Source organism: Piliocolobus tephrosceles, chromosome 1, assembly GCF_002776525.5.
Source record: "Piliocolobus tephrosceles isolate RC106 chromosome 1, ASM277652v3, whole genome shotgun sequence".
NCBI lineage: Eukaryota > Metazoa > Chordata > Mammalia > Primates > Cercopithecidae > Piliocolobus > Piliocolobus tephrosceles.
The window spans coordinates 12,136,367-12,160,783 of record NC_045434.1 but is presented as its reverse complement, the minus strand read 5'-3'; the positions used below and the strand labels follow the sequence as shown (position 1 = coordinate 12,160,783).

Below are 24,417 nucleotides of genomic sequence, written 5' to 3'. Positions count from 1 at the left end.
CTCCCGAGTAGCTGGGACTACAGGCGCCGCCACCACACCTGGCTAGTTTTTTTGTATTTTTTAGTAGAGACTGGGTTTCACTGTGTTAGCCAGAATGGTCTCGATCTCCTGACCCCGTGATCCGCCTGTCTCGGTCTCCCAAAGTGCTGGGATTACAGGCATGAGCCACCGTGCCCAGCCCACTTCTATTTTAAATTTTATTTTATTGGCCAGGCATGGTGGCTCATGCCTATAATCCCAGCACTTTGGGAAACCAAGGCAGGTTCAGGAGTTTGAAACCAGCGTGGGTAACATAGTGAGACCCCCCATCTCTACAAAAATAAAAATAAATTAGCCAGATGTGACAGCGCATGCCTGTAGTCCTAGCTACTCAGGAGGAGGTGGGAGGATTGCTTGAGCCCAGGAGGTGGAGGCTGCACTGAGCTGTGATTAAGCCACTGCACTCCAGCCTGGGTGAGAGAGTGAAACCCTGTCTCAAAATTTTTATTTTATTTTTTATTATTTTAAATAATTAGAGATGGGGTCTCACTATGTTGCCCAGGCTGTTCTCAAGCATCCTGAACTCAAGCAATCCTCCCACCTTGGCTTCCCAAAGTGCTGGGACTACAGATGTCAGCCACCACATCTGGCCATGAGGCACTTCTAGAACCTGATTATACTGGAAAACAGGCAGATTATGAAGCCAGAAAGTCCCAGATACAAATTCTGGCTTTTCCACTTACCACCTACCCTGTGATCTTGGGTACTCAACGTGTGAAAAAGGGGATGTCTAATGCCTTCCTCGGGGTTACTGTGAGGCTTAGCTGAGACTGTGAGTAAGCTGTGCCATGCAGAGCAGACACTAGGGAAGCTTTTAAGCTTTTCAAACTTTTATTTTCTTTTTTTTTGAGACAGAGTGTCACTCTATTGAGATCTTGGCTCACCGAAACCTCCACCTCCCAGGTTCAAGCGATTTTCCTGCCTCAGCCTCCCTAGTAGCTGGGATTACAGGCATGCGCCACCACGCCTGGCTAATTTTTGTATTTTTAGTAGAGATGGGGTTTCACCAGGTTGGCCAGGCTGGTCTCGAACTCCTGACTTCAAGTGATCCACCCGCCTTGGCCTTCCAAAGTGCTAGGATTACAGACGTGAGCCACCATGCCTGGACAGCTTTTTGAACTTTTCAAAGTGAGAGCTTTGAAAGTTTAATTGTGAACTTTCAGCTTGGAGGTGCTCTTTGACCCATATGGCTACTACTACTCACCACTCATGGACTTTTAAAGCAGGAGGGGGATGTAGAGGTGCTCTGTTCACCTCCTGAGGTTTAAGTTAGGGATTTAGGGCCCACAGAAAGAAAATGAGGGTGCAGCCGGCCCTGCCTGCTGTCACTTGCAGCCTCTATGAGCCAGGCCAGGTGCCCTCGCCAGCCCTGATGCATCAGTTCACCAGGTTTCTCTTATGCCTTTTGAGGAACTTTCCAGAATATGCTTGAGGGAGTTAAACCTCATTCTTACTGCCGGCAGAGATATCCCCATCAGTCAGTTACCAACTAATTTGAGGTGATCTGAGCCTTGTGCAGAGTCACCGACCCAGGGGAGCCCAGGCAGCTTTGGCAGAAAAACACAGCCCGGCATAAGATGGCAGCCACGAGCAGGGGACGGATCCTGCACCTGGCCCTGGCAAAACCACTGGTCTTGTCTCCGCTGGGCTCTAGCCCCGCTTCTGTTTGGGGCTCCTCTGTGCCATGTCCCATCAGATATCAGAGCCTTGCCTGAAGGCTCAGCCTGCTGTTAGGCGGGGGCTGGGAAAAACAAACATTTTAAAGCTTCTAGATAAATGATTTGATTTTATACTTCATATATTGTAAACATGCAACTCCAAGGCCCTAAGAAAGACCTTAGGGCAACTTTCCACTTCTGGATCAGTCTCAAATAAGCAGGCTCTGCTCTCCTGGGAATAACTTCCCTGGTACACACACGCATCTGGACCTGTGAGAACATAAGGAGTCTGGCATGATCTAAAACAGGCCAGGGAGAAGGTGCAGTACCAGATAGAGTGCATGCGGTGCCACCATGGGCCTGGGTCTGTGAGCATTTATGGCAATAACACGTATGTAAGAACTTAATCCACAGCTTAATATAAGGCAAAGGCTGATAAAGTCAGAACCACAAGAAGGAAAATAATAAAATACCTGACTAGCCTGGGCAACATAGCAAGACCCTGTCTCTACAAAAAACAAAAACAAAATCCCCCATAAATTAGCTGGGCATGGTGACGCGTGCCTGTGGTCCCAGCTACTTGGGAAGCTGAGGCGGGAGGATTGCTTGTGCTTGGGAGGTTGGGGCTGCAGTAAGCAGTGGTCACACCACAGCCCTCCAGCCTGAGTGACACTGCGAGACGCCATCTCAAAAAAAAAAAAAAAAAAAAATGCTGGGCGCGGTGGCTCATACCTGTAATCCCAGCACTTTGGGAGGCTGAGGCGGGTGGATCGTCTGAAGTCAGGAGTTTGAGATCAGCCTGGTCCAACATGGGGAAATCCCGTCTCTACTAAAAATGCAAACACAAATCGGGTGTGGTGGCAGGTGCCTGTAATCCCAGCTACTCAGGAGGCTGAGGCAGGAGAATCCCTTGAACTCAGGAGGCGGAGGTTGCAGTGAGCTGAGATCACGCCACTGCACTCCAGCCTGGGCGACAGAGTGAGACCCCATCTTGAAAGAAAAAAAAAAATTAACTAATTAATTTAAAAAAAAAAAGACCTGGAAATGCCTCTAATACCTCTAATACCTGAAAGTAGTGCCTTTCCCCGTTCCCCTCTCACTTCATTGTTGTGCTTCAGAAAACAAAAAAAACCTAAATTCTCTGTGTCTTTGTCTTCTTAAGTTCCATTTATTCTGAGATGTCAACCACAGCAAGACTTTGTGCCTCCAAGCCTATGTTGTCTTCTGTCTCTATCTTGTTAGCTTCATAACCCTCCAACACAGGCCCCAGGATCTCACAGAACTCAGTCAGAGTCTGAGGGGAGTTGAAATTCACCTACCCAAGTGGTTCCCAAATCCAGAATAATAGTAGTAAGCTGAGTGTGGGATCCAGAGACCCGGGACTCCTCATGGTGCAGAGGAAGAGCCTGAGGCTTAGAAAGCTTACGTGACTTCTCCAAGGCCACACCTCTAGGCTTGTCCAAGGCCACAGCACTAGATTTGTTCAAGGCCAGACTGCTAGCTCTTAGTGATGTGCCAGTGAGGACCGGTCCTTCCTTATTTTTAACTGTCCTGTGTGTGTCCTCAATGATGCTTTTTTTGTGGCTCTGCCTTTCCCAGCGATCTACTGCATTTTCCTCTTCTTTTATGTTTTTTTTCTTTCTTTCTTTTTTCTTTTTTTCTGCTCATTCTAATTTTCCTGTAGGAAACAGGATTAACTTGTCCTGGACACAGTGGGTATTGTTTGCAGAGGATAGCGTCAGGGGCATTTAAAAGCCCCCAACCTCACCCCAGCCTCAGCACTCCAAACCCATTTACCTGAAATTTCACTGTGCTGATGCCTATTAACAAGCCACACTCCTAGCAGGATAGCATTTTAAAGCATGTCCTCCAGGTACACTTTAGTGAAGATGAAATATGTGAGACTGGGCTGTGATAAGAGGAGGGAGAAGGGACTTTGGGCTATTTTGTAGTGGCTTCTACCACCCCCTCCCCAGCTAGGAACCAGTGTATGAGAAGGATGGGAAGGAAAAACTGGAAAACTGAATGCACGTGTGTCTAGCTGTAAGGACTCATTTGAAGCATCGTTGTATGTCACTTAACAACAGGGATACACTGTGAGAAATGCGTCACTAGATGGTTTCATAGTTGTGTGAGCATCACAGAGTGCACTTACGCAAACCTAGATGGTGTAACCTACAACACTCCTGGGCTGTATGGTGCAGCCCACTGCTCCTGGGCTACACAGCTGCACAGCCTGGGACTGTCCTGAATACAGCAGGCAGTTGTAATGCAGGGCTGTTTGTGTGTCTAAACATATCTCAACATGGAAAAGGTAGGGTAAGAAGATAGTGATCTAATCTTTATGGGGCCATGGTCATATACATGGTCTGTCTTGTGATTGTACATTAATGTGTCATGTTCTCTCTCTTCTCTACGCCTGTGCTATTCCCTCTGCCTGGAATGCTTTTCCGTTTCTACCACGTCAACTCATCCTTCCAGACTCAACCCTCAGGCCCTCTGCAGGCTCCTCTCCCGCCCCTCCTCCTCTCTCCGGGAGCCCCCCAGGCTTCGAGTGCTGGTTCTGGGTGTCCCCTGGTTGTCCTGCACTGCCACTGCCTTGGCACTCAGGGCTCTGTGTCATTACTTGTTGCTTGGGCAGTAAGAGTTCTGCCATCTCAGAGAGGCGTTAGCAACACAATTTGTTTTTCATTTTCTTTCTATCCATTTAAATCCAAATCTGAGTGTGTATTGCACTGGACTGGCAGGAAATTCCACTCAGTCAGAATTGGGGCCCTGTCCCTCAGGGCCGCCCAGGAATCTAAGGGGTTCATGTGGTGCTGGGAAAACTAGGAAAGGACCTCAAATTTTTAGCGCATCAGAGAGGCATTGCTGTCTCATGGTCCAGGCCTGAGAAGTCCCTTGAGACCCACAGCCCTCTGTTTCTGTGCTGGACACAGGGCACAGGTCTCTTTGCTGGGGCTAGGCCGCGGTCCCCAGGGGTTAGGCTGCTCTGTGCTGTCTCTGATGCAGTCTTACCTTCTTCGTGCTCTGCAGATGTCTGTGCCCTGCTCATGGGAGGCACTGGCGAAGGCTCTCTCCATTCATCCCCACTTCTCTTCAGTGACTGGAGGCTGTCATAAAACAAAGAGATGTTGCCTTCTCGAAGCTTCTTTGGGCATTATCAACACCTGCAGGGCGAAGAAATTATGGAAAGTTCAGACACATTCTCAGCAGGGAAATACCTAGGAAGAACACACACGAATTATTATCTTGACAAATTGTCCTGCTGTGCTTATTTGGATACCCAAAGGCATTCCCAGGATCTAATTCCTAGTCTGCAATATGTGCTTAATGAGGATTTGGATCAAAAGTGAACGTTGACGCTTGGCGGGCCCACGACTGCCACTTAGGGTACTGCAGGTTGTGCACTGCACAAATCTAGAGGATCCCACGCAAATAGGTTTGATTATTTATTGAGACAGCTCTCTGGCAGATGTCTTATAAAGCATTTTGGAGGTTGGAAACTTTTCTAATGTGTACTAATTAGGTTCTGACTGAGGTCTGTGCCTTTTTCTGTATTTCCCCATTAAATTCCTTAAATGCACCAAGTGGTAAAGTATCAGAAATGAAATATTGAGAAATCAAGTTTATTTTTGATTTAAAAAACTAAGTTTTTTGCTTTATTAGTTCACGTAAACAACATTCAGAAGATTAATAAAAATGAGTTGCAGCAGAACAGGAAATCAGGAAAGAAGTAGATTCAGAATGGAATAATGCCTGCTGAAGGTAGTGTCAAATTCAGTAGGCAAGAGAGTCAATAATATCATGCCTGTATAGTTTGTGGTTGTTTGTAACTGGGTATTTGAAGATATTTATAGTTAACCTGTTCCAAAATATGGTGGGGGTTTTTATATAGTTTTTTAAAATATTTTTAATTAATTTTTTTTTTTTTTGAGATGGAGTTTTACTCTGTTGCCCAGGCTGGAGTGCAGTTGTGCGATCTCAGCTCACTGCAACCTCCACCTCCCAGGTTCAAGCAATTCTTGTGCCTCAGCCTTCTAAGTAGCTGGGACTACAGGTGCATACCACTGTGCCAGGCTAATTTTTGTATTTTTAGTAGAGATGGGGTTTCCCTATGTTGGACCAGGCTGATCTCAAACTCCTGACCTCAGGTGATCAGCCTGGCTTGGCCTCCCAAAGTGCTGGGATTGCAGGCATGAGCCACTGCATCTAGCCTATAGTTTCTTTTAATTAATCTCTTTGTTGATGCAATCTGAATCTGTTCCTCCTTGTTTTGTCTCAACCAATAATAGGAAGTAAGGCTTTCAGGCCGGGTGTGGTGTCTCATGCCTGTAATCCCAGTGCTTTGGGAGGCTGAGGTGGGAGGATCACTTGAAGCCGGGAGCTCGAGGTTATAGTGAGCTATGATTGTGCCACTGACTGTACTCCAGCCTGGGCTACAGAGCAAGACCCTATTTCTTTTTTCTTTCTTTTCTTTCTTTTTTTTTTTTTTTTTTTGAGACAGAGTCTCACTCTGTCTCCCAGGCTGGAGTGCAGTGGCACTGTGTCGGCTTACTGCAACCTCCGACTCCTGGGTTCAAGCAGTTCTCCTGCCTCAGCCTCCCGGGTAGCTGGGATTGCAGGTGCCCATCACCACGCCCGGCTAATTTTTATATATTTATTTTATTTTATTTTTTGGTAGAGATGGGGTTTCACCATGTTGGCCAGGCTGGTCTTGAACTCCTGACCTCAAGTGATCCACCCGCCTTGGCCTTCCAAAGTGCTGGGATTACAGGCATGAACCACCGTGGCCGGCCGACCCTATTTCTAAAAAAAAAAAAAAAAAAAAAAAAAAGGTAAAGTTTTCTTCAGCCTGAGTAAAATTACTTGCCTCTGTAAGAGACACTTATCAAAGGACTAATTTGTGGTTTTAAATGAAAGCAAACGTGCTCTATTTGTTTTTGTTCTGTGTTTGTTTCTTTTACAGATCATATGGCACAGGAACCAGTAGAAGACACAGACCCTAGCACTTTGTCCTTTAACACGGTAGGTTACAAATTTTACACTAACGGTGATAATTATTGTTTTGCTTTTTTTCTTTGTTACTTCTTTATGTTTTTATTACTCTGTATTTACGTGTGCATCAGAAAGCCCAAAGTAAGATTTTTCTAAGATAAACTGCTTTATCTTGGTATTGTATGTGATAGTAATAAACTTTGGGTTGGCTAAAAATGGCATTAGATTCTGTTCTTGTTTTGCATGTGTTGTAGGTGATATTAAATTATGTGAAGGCTTTGTCTACTTGCCTTTTTTTCATTTTATATTTTATTACTATTATTTTTTAGATGGAGTCTTGCTGTGTCACCCAGGCTGGAGTGCAGTGGCGTGATGTCAGCTCACTGCAATCTCTGCCTCCCAGGTTCAAGCAATTCTCCTGCCTCAGCCTCCTAAGTACCTGGGACCACAGGCGTGCGCCACAATGCCTGGCTAATTTTTGTATTATTATTTTTTCTTTTTAGTAGAGTCGGGGTTTCACCACTGACCTCAGCTGATCCGCCCCTGCCTCGGCCTCCCAAAGTGCTGGGATTACAGATGTGAGCCACCGTGCCCAGCCTACTTGCCTGTTTTTTTTTTTTTTTTCTTTCTTTCTTGAGACGGGGTCTTGCCCTGTCGCCCAGACTGGAGTGCAGTGGCGCGAACTCGGCTCACTGCAAGCTCCACTTCCCGGGTTCTTGCCATTCTCCTGCCTCCGCCTCCCGAGTAGCTGGGACTACAGTCGGCCGCCACCACGCCCGGCCAATTTTTTGTATTTTTAGTAGAGACGAGGTTTCACTGGCCTATTTTTAATACTACTGGTTTGGTAATGGAGCAGCCTGGATGCCAGATGGACACATGCTGCTAGATTTACCTCAGTTAGGGTGTTTAATCCTAGCAGCTGGCTTCTGAGCCTCATCCTCTCCCTGTCCTCCCATAACCATTCTGAGGCTATTGCTTTAAGGTTACCCAAAGATTTCACATATATTGGTTTTTTAGAATTCATTTAATGGTTTTCTTATTATTATCATCATTTTAATTTCAGATTCCATGGGTACATACGCAGGTTTGTTATGTGGATACATAGCATAATGGTTAGGTTTGGGCTTCTTGTAAATCTATCACCCAAATAGTGAATGCTGTACCTAATAGGTAATTTTTCAACCCTGAGCCCCCTTTCCACCCTCCCCCCTTTTGGAGTCCCCAGTGTCTGTTATTTCCATCTTTATGTCCATGTGTACCTATTCTTTAGCTCCCACTTATAAGTGAGAACATGCAGTATTTGATTTTCTGTTTCTCAGTTATTTCACTTGGGATGATGGCTTCCAGCTGCATCCATGTTGCTGCAAAGGACAGAATTTTTTTTTTTTTTTTTTTTTGAGACGGAGTCTCGCTCTGTTGCCCAGGCTGGAGTGTAGTGGCACGATCTTGGCTTACCGCAAGTTCTGCCTCCTGGGTTCACGCCATTCTCCTGCCTCAGCCTCCCGAGTAGCTGGGACTACAGGCACCCACCACCACTCCTGGATAATTTTTTTGTATTTTTAGTAGACATGGGGTTTTACTGTGTTAGCCAGCATGGTCTCAATCTCCTGACCTCATGATCCGCCCACCTCAGCCTCCCAAAGTGCTGGAATAACAGGCATGAGCCACTGCGCATGGCCAAAGGAAGAATTTTATTCTTTTTTATGGCTGCCATCATTATTTTTCAACCTCCCAACCATCCCTTGAGATGGCGGGGCAGGTATCCCTATCCTACAGATGCAGAAAGGACAGTTAATGGAAGTGTGCAGCCACCTAGACCGGAGCCCTGTTCTCCTGCCCAGCCCTGCCTCGTGCTCAGGGCCAAAGCAGTGCCCTCTGACAGCATGGCGTATGTGATGGGCATATTGTGTAGGACATATTCCTTCTGTTCCAGATCCTCGGAGGATGGGATCTACCAATTCATGAAAAGTTTTGGTCAACTAATTTAGTTACAGAGACATAAAATACACTTCATATAATTCAACTAAATGTCTTTAAATCTTAGGTGTCTTGAGGACCTGAGGTGTTTATTTTCCTGTCCTTTAATTACCCCTGGCTGGATAAATTGTGGACAGCATAGGGGGTCAAGTTTTGATACCTGCTGGAAATTCCTATGAAAAATTCTCACTCTCTTCACTCTCATCAAAATGAATCGAAGAACAACCTGTGGCCATGGCTTCTATGTCTTTGGAGTAGCTTGTTAGTGAAGCCTTTGGTTTCTATAACGTGTTATTCAGTTTGCCTTCTTCCCCTTCCCGCTGCCCCCACCTGTGACTATACAGGTCTCCCTGGTATCCTGCTCACTTCCTGATAACCAGGTTTTCTTTCCCTCCCTTAGAGTCATCTCCTTGTGCTCACCTTGGGGCTTGGCTGCCTCTAATTACTTCTCCATGATGGGGACAAAGTGATCTTTCCAAAGTGTCCCTGGTACTAGTTTCTTAGGGCTGTTGCAACAAAATACCACAGACTGGGCAGCTTAAACAGCAGAAATGTATTTGCTCATGGTTCTGGAGGCTGGAAGCTTGAAATCAAGGCATCCTCAGAGCCATGCTCCCTCTGAGACCCACAAGAAAGAATCTTTCCTTGGCTCTTCTAGCTTGTAGTGGTTGCCAGCCATCGTGGAAGCTCCTCAGCTTATAGAGGCATCACTGCGTTCTCTCACTTTGTTAGCACACGACCATCTTCTCCTGGGGTGTTTCTGTCTTGTCTCTTCTTCTTCGTTTTTTTTTTTTTTTTTTGAGATTGAGTTTTGCTCTTGTCGCCTACGCTGGAGTGCAATGTACAACAGCTCACTGCAACCTCCGCCTCCCAGGTTCAAGTGATTCTCCTGCCTCAGCCTCCCAAGTAGCTGGGATTACAGGTGCCCGCCACCAGGCCTGGCTAATTTTTTGTATTTTTCATAGAGATGGGGTTTCACCATGTTGGCCAGGCTGGTCTCACACTCCTGATCTCAGGTGATCCTGCCCGCCTTGGCCTCCCAAAGTACTGGGATTACAGGCGTGAGCCACCGCGCCCTGCCCTCATCTCTTCTTTTAAAGATACTGATCATATTGGGTCACGGGACTGCCTTCTTCATAACTTAACTAATTACCTCTACAACTATCCTATTTGCAAATAAAGTCATATTCTGAGGAACTGGGGGTGAGGACTTCAACACATCTGGTTTGGGAGACAGAATCCAACCCGCGGCATTCCTGCTGGGTACAGGATTTAGTATATACCCCTTGACGTGGGAGATGAGGTCCTCCACGGCCTTACCTCGGCATCCGGTGCTCACCTGATGACCCAGCCCTGTGTGGCTGTGTGGTGCTTCTTAATACGCCATGCCCTTCTTCCACCCTCCCAGGGTAGCAATAATGCTGTTCCCTCTGGCAAGGAAAGTCTCCCTGCATCCTTACCTAATGAACTGCTGTGCTGCTTCCCATCTCACTTCAAGTGTTCCCCTGATCTACGAAGCCATCTTTGCCTTGGGACCTTCACGTGCTCCCTTTTCCGTACCCCAATCCCTATTTGCTCTCTCAGAGAATTGTCATTGCCTGCTTGTCTGACTTCTTGCAAGACTGTGTTGACCATCTTCCCTTATGCAAAGTTGGTGCAAAGCAGGTAGCAAGTTTCCTGAGAACCTAGAGGGGCATCCCACCTAAATCCCTTTGCTTATCTTTCTTGGTCTTTCTTGGAAACTGGGTCCATCGTTTCTCATCTAATCCCACCTTCCTCTGTCCACCTCCAACAAACTGTTTCAGTTCTATACCCTCAGCTCTTCCAGCCACCTGGTCCCTGCTCCTGCCATGCCTGCCACCTGCAACTACTTTGCTGCTGCTTCTCAGTTCATCCAATTCTTGGCCATTCTCTAGGCCCAGCTCCAGTGTCAGTCTCTCTAGGAGCTCTGCACTTGCTGCAAGCGGCTTGTGTGGTCTTCCATGCAGACTTTCAGTGGATGTTTGCTTAAAACTATGTTACAATCTGGGGATGCACAGATTGTAGTTCCATCTCTGGAAAAACTCAGTCTATCTGAGGAAATAGACAAGTACCTTTTTTTTTTCTTTGTTTGTTTGTTTGAGACCAGCTCTTGCTCTGTTCCATAGGCTGGAGTGCGATGGCACGATCTCAGTTCACTGCAACCTCCGCCTCCCGGGTTCAAGCAATTCTCGTGCCTCAGCCTCCTGAGCAGCTGGGATTACAGGCACCAGCCACCATGCCCAGCTAATCTTTGTATTTTTAGTAGAGATAGGGTTTCACCATGTTGGCCAGGTTGATCTCGAACTTCTGACCTCAGGTGATCCGCCTGCCTCTGCCTCCCAAAGTGCTGGGATTACAGGCATGAGCCACCGTGCCCAGCCTCTTTTTAAAACAGAGTGATAAATGTTCTAGTACAGATTTGTGTTCCACAGTCTTGGGAGTGGAATGATGAGAACTAATTTGATCTGGGGTAGTACCATAGGACTATTCTTTGTGATTAACTTTTATTTACTAATTTATTTTTGTTAGGAGAGGTTGAGGTTGGAGGCTTCTAGAAGTTCTGAAACTTTATTGCCCAGCTCCAAAGAAACTCCAAGGAAAGGCATTTAAAACAAAACCCTCGATTCTCCATTTCTTTCTTTCTCTCCTCTCTCAGAGGAAGACATGGGTGAGACCTACAGGAAATTGTTGAGGTGTAATTTTGTTCAGGCTGAAGGACGGGGGCTGAGTGGAGCTGGGAGCCGAGCAGGGGTCAGGGGACAGGGTTGGGAAATTAGGCTCCTTTTCATTCCTCTTATGGACGTTTTCAGAAATGGCTACATTGTTTAGTCTGAAATAAGTTGCCAGAACTTTAGATATCTGCATGGAAGTATGAATAAACGAAAAGAAATATATGTGATTGTGAGACCATTTGCTATTTTGAATTCCTGTAACAGTATTACTCTCAACTGATACATTGAGGAACTGTGCTGAATTTTGCATAATTACTGATTTTTAGAGCTTTGTGCAGTCAGTAAGAAAAGGATCTTTTGAGTCATCCTGTCTCAGTCAACCCAGGCCAGACCTCTGCAATAGATGAGTACTGCCCAGAACGCATGACCAATGACTGTTGCAGAAACGGTGAGAGAAAGGCATCTGTCCCCAGAATTCATGACAACAAATGCTCCTCAGTGGTAAACTGCTGGAGGCTAGCACTGCAGAAAAGAGAGGAAGTGTAGTTTTGTGGTCCAAGCTGTGGAAATTTGGAAAGCTTATTCTGTTTCATATTCCAGCATTAACCTCTTGTCAACCTTGCTTTCATTCCTGTCAGCTGAGAATAAATACAATCAATGGATGAGGCTAGTTGATAAGTTTGAGGCTAAACCTGTTCAAGTTTTTAATCGAAGTCATAACTTTCCCAAGACAAAGCTCTTTTTTCACTTTGATCTTATATGGCATTTAAAAATAACTCTCCTCTTTTGTTGGTTTCTACAGTCAGACAAATATCCCATTCAAGATACGGAACTCCCTAAAGGTATGTACGGTTAAAATAACTACTTGAACGTGTGATTATTTTAATATTGTGACGTAATTTTTCATTATTTAAAATTGTAAAGCAGAAACATGCCCATAGATTAGCTCGTGACTTGTGACATGATTATCTCAGAAATTAGTTCTTTTTTCTTTTTTAAAATCATATCTTTTAACCTTGCAATAGAAATGAATTTTCTTATTAAAAAATGTAAATTATTCCATAACACATTATGCATTAAATTCCTGTGGTGTTTTTAACAGGAATCCAATGAAGATAGTCGGGACTCTGGGTTGCAAAGGGAGAGAAATCTAACACTAATTTGTTTCAAAAGTGGGAACTGGCCAGGTGCAGTGGCTCACACTTGTAATCCCTGCACTTTGGGAGGCCAAGGCGGGTGGATTGCCTGAGGTCAGGAGTTCGAGACCAGCCTGGTAAACATGGTGAAGCCCCGCCTCTATTAAAAATACAAAAATTAGCTGGGTGTGGTGGCAGGCGCCAGTAATCCCAGCTACTCGGGAGGCTGAGGCAGGAGAATCGCTTGAACCCGGGAGGCGGAGGTTGCAGTGAGCCAAGATTGCACCACTGCACTCCAGTCTGGCCAGCAAGAGCGAAACTCCATCTCAAAAAAAAAAAAAAAGTGGGAACTCACTGACTTTGGGGTCTTTGGGCCCTGCTGAATCCAAGCATCTAAATGAGGCTGTCAGGTTGAGTCTCTCCGTCTCATCTGTCTTGTTCCATGTTGGCTCCATTCTTGGGCGGGATACTTCCCCCACCCCCACCCCCGTGGAGGGAAAGGTGATTCCTAGCGCCTCCTGCTTTAGATGGTGTTCTCAAGGCGGTGGAGGAAGAGGGAGCCTTTCCGCCAGCACGGATAGCACAGTTTGAGAGCTGATTGTGACTGGGGCAGTTCAGGTCATGTGGTCATCCTTAAATCAGCTGTTGTCATCGGGAGGATGGAAGACATTGGCCAGGTCTGAGCCTTGAGATGGGGTCAAGGAGGAGGGTCACACAGTGGATTTTGCCCAAGCCACTTTGTCTAGGAAAGAATGTTCTGTGGCTAGACAAAGGGGTGAGGGATGCTTGTTCGGCCCAAAAGCAAACTAAAAGTGCTATCTTTGATAACCCATACACTTATGCTTTAGGCATGGTGCAGACCCTAGGGGTGGCTAGACACTAGCCTTCCATAACCCCTCCTGCTGGGTGGTCAGCAGGGCTCTGTTCCTTTTTTTTTTGAGACAGAGTTTCACTCTTGTTGCCCAGGTTGAAGTGCAGTGGCACCATCTCGACTCCTGCAACCTCCGCCTCCCAGGTTCAAGCGATTCTCCTCCCTTAGCCTTCCAAGTAGCTGGGATTATAGGTGCCCACCACCACACCCGGCTAATTTTGTATTTTTAGTAGAGGTAGGGTTTCACCATGTTGGTTAAGCTGGTCTTGAACTCCTGACTTCAGGTGATCCACCTGCCTCAGCCTCCCAAAGTACTGGGATTACAGGTGGGAGCCACCCACCTCACCTGGGCCCTGTGTTCCGTTATGGAGGCCAGGCTGCTGGTTGTCACAGTGGTGCCTCTACCTTGTAGTCTGCTGACAACCCAGAGACGAGGGGTGGGATGGGGTGAGGTTGGGACAATCAGATCTGACTAGTTTCAGAGATGGCAGGGGCACCGGGCATCCTGGTCACCATGGAGGGGTAGGCCTGCCCAGCACGCACTAACATAGGTCTCCCCAGCAGTTCTCATGGTAGTGGATAATCGTAGGGAGATCCCCAGGGCCAACCTGTCCAGAGTTTGGCCAAAGCTCTCCTCCTCTTCTCCCCCTACTATCCCAGACTCTTCTCCCTGCTCCCTGAAATGACTCCATTAGAGTGTCCTTTCTTTTCTGTCCAAAAAGGCTGTGAGTGGCCTCAGCAAGTGGCTTCAGGTCTCAGGGTCTCTGTTTCCTCCTCAGCGCAGCAGGAAGGACAAGGTTACTGTCCACCTCCCAGGGTGCTGGTGAGAATTCAATGAAATAAATCGAGAATGGTGCCTGGCACTTGTGAGCACCAGACAGGGGTGCAGGGAAATCCAGCTGAAGAAGTGTGAAAAAATCAAGCTTTCAGTCAGAGTGGCAAAGTGAAACTGTCAGAAAAAGACGGAGCTGCAGTGGCCCTAGCATTGAATGTCATGGTTCCATCAGGCTCAATATCTTTTTTTGTCACTCTTAAGTGGATTTCCTGTTTTGAAAGAAAAAGATTGTTGCCTAGCAACCTGATAATACAGTAATTGTATCATCAGATTTCTCCTAGAATTTGAGTTCTGCAAAACCTTAATGAATTTATAAGTAACATGAATGTGAAAACCATACCCTAGGTCTTTCCTTTGTCCTTATTCATGCTGAATAGTATTTTTTTCTTAGATCAAGGAACAGATTGGAGTGAACATTATGATTAAGTGCATAATTTCTTATTTCCAAATACATACATCGTTTTATAAGTAAATGAACCATGTCTAGAAGTTTAAAAACTTACTCCCGCATTTGCACTCAACAATATAACAATTTGATGTCTGCTAATATTTTTCTTTGATGTCGCTAGTGGGACCAATACTATCATTAGACATTGTGGTAGTTTTCTGATTCAAGTTGTTTATGGCTGGGTGCCATGGCTCACACTTGACTCCAGGAGTTCAAGACCAGACTGGGCAACATGGCGAAACCCCATCTATCCAAAAACTATAAAAAATTAGCCAGGCATGGTGACGTGCCTGTAATCCCAGCTACCAGGAAAGCTGGGGTGGATGGATCACCTGAGCCTGGGAGGTTGAGGCTGCAGTGAGGCATGAACCTCCTGGGCTGCACCCCAGCCTGGGTGACAGAATGAGACCCTGTCTAATAAATAAATAAATAAATTGTTTTTAGGGAAAGAAAAATCCACGTGAATTAACGAAGAGACTGATTTATAGACTTAAAAGCAATTGTAATTTAATTCTATAAAGGAAAGACTAGGACGCCAACATTTAAGTGAGTTCTAAGGAGGCCGGCTTTATTTACTAGAAGCATCATTTGTAATTAGCGTTAACAGTTTCACAAAATCTCTTTCATACTGCTAGCATCTTCCTACATTATTCACAGAGAGTATAAACCTTTAACAGTGGCCAGAATAGATTGGTTTTGAATAGTGTGGTTTAATAATCAGCTGTGGAAATCTAGTGTAATTTCAGTGATCAGCATCTGTTTTTGAGGTGAAATGTGTTAACATAAATTATATCTGTTTTCTCATTGGGCATAAATGCAGATCTTCCATCTCAAGCAGTCACCCCCTGATTTTACAGTTTTCGGGGGTTCATTTTGTTTGGGGCTCTTTTCTGATGGCCATTCTGTGAGTCTGCGGGTACTAAGAACTGGTGAGACTGAGGTTTACTTTCCATCACATGATTCCCAGTATCTCATAGAAGCTGCTGCTTGATTGTTCTGAAGGGAATGTGACTGTTGACATTTTCGAGAGAAAAATGTGTTTGAAAAAGGAATTTTGAATTTTGAGCCACTGTTCATAATGGGAGAAAATTACACTTAAATACACGACTCTAACAAGATTTTATCATCTTCATTTCCTCTCGTGTCCTTGCTCTTTTCTTTGATCGTTCAAAAAATATTATAGTGTATTTAGAAGTTAAAGGAGAATTAAGGTAGACTTTTCTTTTCTTTTTTTTTTGAGATGGAGTCTTGCTCTGTTACCCAGGCTGGAGTGCAGTGGTGTGATCTCAGCTCACTGCAAGCTCCGCCTCCTGGGTTCACACCATTCTCCTGCCTCAGCGTGCCAAGTAGCTGGAACTACAGGCGCCGGCCACCAAGCCCAGCTAATTTTTTGTATTTTTATTAGAGACGGGGTTTCACTGTGTTAGTCAGGATGGTTTTGATCTCCTTACTTCGTGATCCACCTGCCTTGGCCTCCCAAAGTGCTGGGATTACAGGCGTGAGCCACCGCACCGGCCTCTTTTTTTTTTTCTGAGTCTTGCTCTGTCACCCAGGCTGGAGTGCAGTGGCAATGATCTCAACTCACTGCAACCTCTGCCTCCCAGGCTCAAGCAATTCTCTCACCTCAGCCTCCTAAGTAGCTGGGACTACAGACGCCCACCACCACACCCAGCCAATTTTTGTATTTTTTAGTAGAAAGGAGGTTTCACCATGTTGGCCAGGCTAGTCTCGAACTCCTGAACTCAAGCAATCCACCCACCTTGGCCTCCCAAAGTTCTGGGATTACAGACGTGAGCCACTGAGCCCACCGAAGTAAGGTAGACTAATGCTACCTTAAGAAGTTTGAGGACTTGAACTTAAGCATAGATGCTGTTTGGGGGTGCCTTTTAGAGCAGTGTAATTAACATTGTTCATTACATTAACAATCTAATTAACTATGAAGGAGTAGTTCAGTTTGAACACGTGAAGAGAAAATAAACAAGTACCAGGAAATCACTAACTAATTCAAAAGTAGAAATGTCTGTCCTAAAACTAGGAAGCCAATATGTTGTATTTGATATGATTTCCTACCTCACGGATTGATAGTGATGCCATGGGAAGAGCTGTCCCTGTTCTCACGGGAAACTCTGCATCCTCCCGCCTGCATGGTGTGCTGTGTGTTCTCATCCTGCTTGTCCAATAAATACACTCCCTGCCCCTGTCCCCCAAGCGTTGACAGAGACCCTCTTGGGAATCTTCTGTTACAGTAAACCAAAAATCAGTGTGCCCTCCCCTCCCAGTTATGGCAAGAATACAATGGAAACAACTCTCCAAAACATTTTTTAATCTTTTATGTATAAGAGGATAGAGGGGAGGGAGAGGACTATGACCATGGGAGCATTTGGAAAACCACCTGAGAAAAGTTGCTATTAAATTCAAATTCTTTCCCAGTGTCTCAGGAGGCTGAGGCAGGAGGACCACTTGGGACTAGGAGTTTGAGACCAGCCTGGGCAACATAGTGAGACTCCTATCTATACAAAAAAAAAAAATTAATTAGATGAGTGTAGTGGTGCACACCTATAGTCCAGCTACATGGGAGGTTGAGGCTGGAGGATCGTTTGAGCCTGGGAGTTCGAGGCTGCAGTGAGCTATAGCTATAACTGCGCCACTGCACTACAGCCTGGGTAACAGTGAGTCCCCATCTCAACAAAAAAAAAACTAAAACAGAACAAAAAACTCAACTTCTCGTATTGAGAAAAAAAAACACTTTAAAGAAATCTGGGTTAATAATTTTGACATTGTGGGAATGACTGTGATTGAAGTCACATGCTTATTACATTGGGCTGTGATGAATGACCCTTCAGTGTGCATCAGAATGTGGGGATGCTTGCCAACAATGCAGACTTGTGGACCCCTGGAGATTCCAACTAAGGAGGTCTGGGGGAAAGCCCAGCACTCTGATTGAGAGGCAGGAGAGCTGAGAGGGACCCAAGCCTGGGTCAGATGGCAACCGCTCTAGCTGTAAAAAGATAACATACACAGCCTTAGGCAAAGACCACACTTTTCGCTTCAGTTTCTCAGATCATACTATTATGAAAAGAAAGTCTTTTATTCCAGTCAGAACTGTGTGTGAGACAATGAATACACATGGTCTCTTATTTGAACCAATCTAGCAGCTCAGCACATAATAGGTGAATGAATGCTAATGCATGCACGGTGACTCATGCCTGTAATCCAGAGCTTTGGGAGGCCAAGGTGGGGGGATTACTTGAGGCCAGGAGTTCCAGACCGGCCTGGTCAACATGGCGATAGCCCGTCTCTACTCAAAATACAAAAATAAAATTAGTCAGGTGTGGTGGCATGCACCTGTAATCCCAGATACTGGAGTGGCTGAGGCAGGAGAATCGCTTGAACCTGGGAGGCAGAGATTGCAGTGAGCTGAAATCATGCCACTGCACTCCAGCCTGGGCAATGAGGTGAGACTCTGTTTCAAAATAAATAAACACATCAAATAAAAAAGACTGCTAATGAATGTAAAAAACAAATGGCTTAATCAATCAATCCCTCACTTCATCCTGACTTTTCAACCCTGAGTTAAATGGTTCTGTATTTAAGGCTAAATAACTTTAAAATTTTACATGGTGCTAAAATTTCTTTTATAATATATTTCTGCCAACTTTAAAGTTTAGAGTATGGCCTTGAATTCTGTGACTAAAGATTAGAATCTGATGGAACAAAATGAGTTTTTAAGCTGTTTTGTACCATCTTCACCATTGGTAGGAAAACTGTGAAGTTAACACAACTTTGGAATGGAAGTTGCTTCCTAGCAATTCATATGGAAAGATGTTAAATGTTTAACATGAGTTTTAAGTTCCTTTGCTTTTTGCTGGCAACGTGAACTTGAACAAGAGAACCAAAATGGTTTAGGTTTGACCTTTAGGAGGGTGAGCTGTTGGGACAAGTATAATCCCACTCTCTACTGTCTGAAAGGCTTAGTAAAATGACAGACGAATGAATACAGTGGAATTTGATATCATGTTGTTAATCAGGGGATTTTTTTTTGTTTGTTTTTGAGATGGAGTCTCCCTCTGTCTCCTAGGCTGGAGTTCATGAGATTGCAGGCATGCACCAACACACCCAGCTAATTTTTGTATTTTCAGTAGAGATGTGGTTTCACCATGTTGGCCAGGCTGGTCTCGAACGCCTGACCTCAGGTGATCCACCTGCCTCAGCCTCCCAAAGTGCTGGGATTACAGGCGTGAGCCACCGCGACCCACCAGGGGAGAATGTGTTTTGATTGTCTCCTCTTCACCCTGTTAGTGAGGGAGGGATTCCATCTTAGGGTTACAGGGATGGCCAAACACACGACACTCAACACTGAACAGATGAGATCGACAGGAATTTATGAGTCATGTATACTCAGCCTGGGAGAGGAGGACACTGTGCATCACGCAGGGCCACAGGGGGGTCGCACTTAAGAGCAGAGCAAACAACCAGGGCCTGTCAGACAGTCTTTATAGTATTAAGAGGGTGGGGTGCCTCCTGGTTGTCATGGAGGATGTGATTGACTTGTTTGAGTAAGTCCATGGAGTCGGGGGAAATGAAGCCCTTTACAGAAAGAGAACAAGGACTGTGCCTGGGCCCCTTGGTAAGGGGCATTGTTTGGCTAGGGGACTGTCTCCATGGGAGCAGAGTGGCAAGGGGAACTTGTGGTTAGGCCATTCAGGACCTTCCCAGTTCTTTTTTTTTTTTTTTTTTGAGATGAAATCTCACTCTGTCGCCCAGCCTGGAGTGTGGTGGCACGATCTCGGCTCACTGCAACCTCCGCCTCCTGGGTTCAAGCAATTCTCCTGCCTCAGCCTCCTCTGTCGCTGGGATTACAGGTGCCTACCACCACGCCCGGTTAAGTTTTGTATTTTTAGTAAAGATGGGGTTTCACCATGTTGGCCAGGCTGGTCTCCAACTCCTGACCTCAGATGATCCACCCGCCTTGGCCTCCCAAAGTGCTGGGATTACAGGTGTGAGCAACCACGCCCGGTTAAGTTTTGTATTTTTAATAAAGATGGGGTTTCACCATGTTGACCAGGCTGGTCTCCAACTCCTAACCTCAAATGATCCACCCGCCCTGGCCTCCCAAAGTACTGGGATTCCAGGTGTGAGCCACCATTCCTGGTTAAGTTTTATATTTTTAATAAAGATGAGATTTCACTATGTTAGCCAGGCTGGTCTCCAACTCCTAACCTCAAATGACCCACCTGCCCTGGCCCCCCAAAGTGCTGGGATTCCAGGCATGAGCCACCACACCTGGTTAAGTTTTGTATTTTTAGTAAAGATGGGGTTTCACCATGTTAGCCAGGCTGATCTCGAACTCCTAACCTCAAATGATCCACCCACCCTGGCCTCCCAAAGTGCTGGGATTCCAGGCGTGAGCCACCACCCCCAGTTAAATTTTGTATTTTTATTAAAGATGGGGTTTCACCATGTTAGCCAGGCTGGTCTCAAACTCCTAACCTCAAATGATCCACCACCCTGGCCTCCCAAAGTGCTGGGCTTACAAGTGTGAACCCTTCCCAGTTCTACCAGTGTCAGGGCATCACATAAATTGAGCCTCAATGTTAGGTCTTATACAGCAGTTCACCCCCGGATGCCTTGGCATAAATTTAAACCTTGATGATGGCTGAGACTTCTAGGAAATAGAAGTGCCCCACTAAGAAGCAAGGAAGGCACTTGACCAGGAGGGAGAGGGCCACATGGTGAGACTGTCACCAAAAACATGAACTTTAGAGGTGTCCCCCGATGGTAAAGGCGGTTGAGTAGGGAATATGTGTCCCCAGAGGTTGTGGATTTAGATTCATTAAGGCCTATGGCAGTCGTGACACCCAGTAACTTACATAGGAGTTCCTCGAAGATTTCATTATGCCTCTCAGTCGAACCTGCTGCCTGATGAGAGAGGGAGGTGGAAGTTTCATTGAATGGCTTAAGAACCCGGCATTGTATATTCTCAGAAGAAAAATGAGTGTCTTGTTCACTATCGGTAATATGTGGGACTCCAAGGGGGACCGGAAATGTTCTACTGAAGCCTTGTATTGTGGCCTTGCTGTACGTAGGGACATCTGTTTCTTTGATTTATAGTTTGGGTGTATTTGAAGCAAGAGATTCTGAGAGTTCCTTACCGCAAAGGATGCAACTCTTAGGCAATGGTCCAAGAGTTTATAAAAACTGCACAGATGGGGCAATTTGTTGGCCAGGACATCCAGCCATAAGATGACTGCCTGAAGTTTGACCAGTTTTGCTAACCTTGGGTCCCTCCTTTATCAGGGGTATGCTGGTTAAGGGATGGAAAGCAGCAGCTGTCCACTGAGCTTCATCGTGTATGATGGGGTGATGTCATCTGTAAAGTCTACAAATTCCCATTGCTCTTCACCCAGTTGCTTTGAAGGGGCTCCCCAAATAACCTAGGAGTCTGCAAGAGGGGTGACTTTTTCCAGCACCACGGGCTCTGGTGAGGGACGGGGGACGCCACCCCTTCCTGCAGATGGAATATGCCAGAGGGCCCGGATTTGGCTCCATCCTGTATCAAGGAGGCCTTGGTAACCATGCGGAGCTTGCAGGGTTTTGCTTCCATACCCAAGGCATAATGGACAGCGCAGCGTGGAGGGGCACAGCTAGGGTTTAATGACAGCCTCTATTTCCAAGAGAGCCCAGTATGCAGCTAGCAGTTGCGGCTCTAATAATGTATAGAACAGAGCCTAGGAGGGCAGTTTCTTGCGCCAAAAGCCTGTGGACAACTTTCAGCTGTCATGGGTGGTCCAGAGACTTCAGGGGGAATGGGAGGAGGTTGCTGAAGCCCCTGCGGTGCAGAAATCTCTGGGGGTCCTAATGGGACTGCCTGCTGTAGACTTTTGTTAGAGGGGCTCAAATTTACATTGAGCTGACTTGCAAATACTGGCATCAACGAGACTAAATTTGTAAATGAGAAATATGTTGCCACCAGAACCCGAAAAAGAACTAAAAAAATACTAGACTTGTATTCACATTGTGGGTGCAGAAAGGGTCAATAGCTCTTTATTGACAGTGTCTGCGTGGGAGCAGCCCTTAGGTTACCAAGTAATTTTTAGAAATTTCACCACAGTGGCAGGGCCTTGCACTGTGTGTGGGGGCAGTGGCCCATCTCTTTCCGTGAGCATTGTTGTGAGTACTGTACTGCGTGGCCCGCATGAGAATGTCAAGTGAGAATGTCCTCAGGGGAGGATCTCATCCATGTAATGTCATCACACTCATGAGGCTGAGAAAGGGGGATGCAGTTAGATCTTGCCTACAAAGCCTGTGTGTGATGACCAGGCTCTTGAAAGGCCCCATCGGTGCCTTGTGAAGATGTAGTGTGTCCCTTTGCAGATGAAGGCAAACTTTGACTGAGAGACTATTGTGATAGGCACTGAACAGAACATTTCAGGCAAACCTGTAATAGCAAAATATTTTCTGGTCACTAATTGGATGGAGTCGGTGTTTTCCAGTCATATTGGGCATGGGGTATGGAAGCCTTAAGGGATGGGACCACAGCAATAAAAGTGTGGTAATCCGGCTGGATGCGGTGGCTCATGCCTGTAATCCCAGCACTTTGGGAGGCTGAGGTGGGGAGATCACCTGAGGTGAGGAGTTCAAGACCAGCCTAGACAACGTGGTGAAACCCTGTCTCTACTGAAAATACAAAAATTAGCTGGGCATGGTGGTGGGCACCTGTAATCCTAGCTTCTTGGGAGGCTGGGGCAGGAGAATCACTTGAACCTGGGAAATGGAGCTTGCAGTGAGCTGAGATCATGCCTCTGCACTCCGGCCTGGGTGACAGAGCAAGACTCCATCTCAAAAAATAAATAAATAAAATAAAATTGTAGTAATCCACCATGAAGCATCTTCTTTTCTTTCTTTTTCTTTTTCTTTTTTTTTTTTTAAGGAGACAGGACGTTGCTCTGTCACTCAGGGCTGGATCACTGCAGCCCTGACCTCTGGGAGTCAAGTGATCCTCCCCCCTCAGTCTCCCAAGTGGCTGGGGCAATAGGCATGTGACACCAGGCCCACCTAAGTTTTAAATTTTTTTGTAGAGATAGGGTCTTGCTGTGTTGCCTGGGCTGACCTTGAACTCTGGGCCCTCAAGCCACTCCCATTTTAGCCTTCCAAAGTGCTGGGATTACAGGTGTGAGCCACCACACCCGGCCTGTCTTCTCCTTTGTGTCCAGGTTTCTTTTTATCTTTCTTTCATTCCCTTTTCATGGTCACTGGATATACTTTTGGCAGGGGCAGTCTTCTCTACTCTGCTCATATTGATACATTTCTTCCCCCGAAGAACCGCAAATCAGTATAATCAGGGGTGGGGCCTTCCCTGTGGCAGTGGTTGCTCTCATGTAGTTTAAAAATCGTGGGCTTATGTCAGGGTGAATTAACCCTTTTACTGTGCCCCGGGGCTACCAGGAGTTTCCCCTACAACTCTGAGGATCAGGATCTTTGTGGCAATAGGGACATAAGCTGCAGCGTGGTCCAGCCCAATGGAAGAGTGCTGGCCTGTAACCCAGAGGTGGAGGGACTCTGCTACGGCTTTGTCTTTTCTGCCATGAGGGTTTTCTTTAATTAATCTGTTTAGGGATATTTTTTCTCTCTTGTACAAATGCCCTCAGAATATTTTGGATTTCTAGCCACAAAAAGTTTTGGCTTTCAGTTTTTGTCTCCATATGATCATCTGTGACAGGGACCATCTGGGAGGTTATGAGCACAGGGTTGGGAGCCAGGTGGACCCCGTCGCATGCAGCCACCTCTTCCTCCAGGGAATGCCAGTCGGTCTCCCTGGGGATGGGGTCCTCATCCAGTCAGGTGGTTTCGTCTGTGGCCCAGGTGGGGACATTAAACCCACTATGGCAAGATGAGCTCTTTGGCGTGTTGGAAGCAGCAGCGCTGAGCACAGCTGGGTGCGCTTGCCAGGGGCTGTGTGCCAAGAGAGCAGTTGAGTACCAAATACTTTCTCCCCTTTTCTTTCTTCGTTAGCACCTGGGCCACAGACCGCCATGGCTGTGCACCTCGGTGCCCCTGGGGGTCAGGAGAACACATGGGCAGCAGCAAGGGAAGCAGCAGCTGAGGGGATAGGGTCATGCCCTCGGCCTTAACAGCAACCAGGGCACCAGGGAAACACCCCTGGGGAACTCCCTGGTCTCTCTCCTTCCTTCCTGCAAACCTCTGTCTGCAAAGGACCATCCCCACGGCTGACCTGGGGATGTGTATTTACAAACAGTGTCTGTACAGCTGCCCCAAGTGGCCAGTGATGGTCACCAAGCTAGTTGTGTTGCTAAGAGAGCTTGCACCTATCCCTCGGTAAGTGGGACTTAAGCAGCAACCGGTTAGGGGGCTGTGCTACCACCGTCTTTACAGATGGCAGCCTCAAGAGACCACCTGCCAAACACAGGCCCAACCTGACAGCACTGGGGTCCAGTCAGTTCACAACAGTTTTCATCTTGGGATGAGATAGCAAACAATCAACAAAGACAACACAGCATTGCATAGGCCAGAATGCAAATCTTCCGTCATCGTGGATTCCATCCCAGGCAGCCTGCATGGTATTAGTGAAGTTGGTTAGCCGAGAGCAATTAATGAAATCTGACCAAATATCCTTGATTGTGTTTGGGTCATCCTGTTCATTATGCCAGTTGTTTCTTTTTTTTTTTCCTTGTCTTTTTTTTTTTTTTTTTTTTTTGAGACAGGGTCTCATTCTGTCCCCCAGGCTGGAGTGCAGTGGCATGA

General features: G+C 46.3%; 1 protein-coding gene across 2 annotated transcripts in view; it reads left to right on the top strand.

Annotated features, from left to right (window-relative positions):
* Positions 1-24,417, top strand: part of EDARADD (EDAR associated death domain) — an 88,722-nt gene that overhangs the window by 7,585 nt on the left and 56,720 nt on the right. For both annotated transcript variants that reach the window (XM_023216201.2, XM_023216202.2), the window contains exons 2-3: positions 6,667-6,725; positions 12,168-12,207. In XM_023216201.2, the coding sequence (XP_023071969.1) occupies positions 6,667-6,725; positions 12,168-12,207 (99 nt within the window). The remainder of the gene's footprint in view (positions 1-6,666; positions 6,726-12,167; positions 12,208-24,417) is intronic.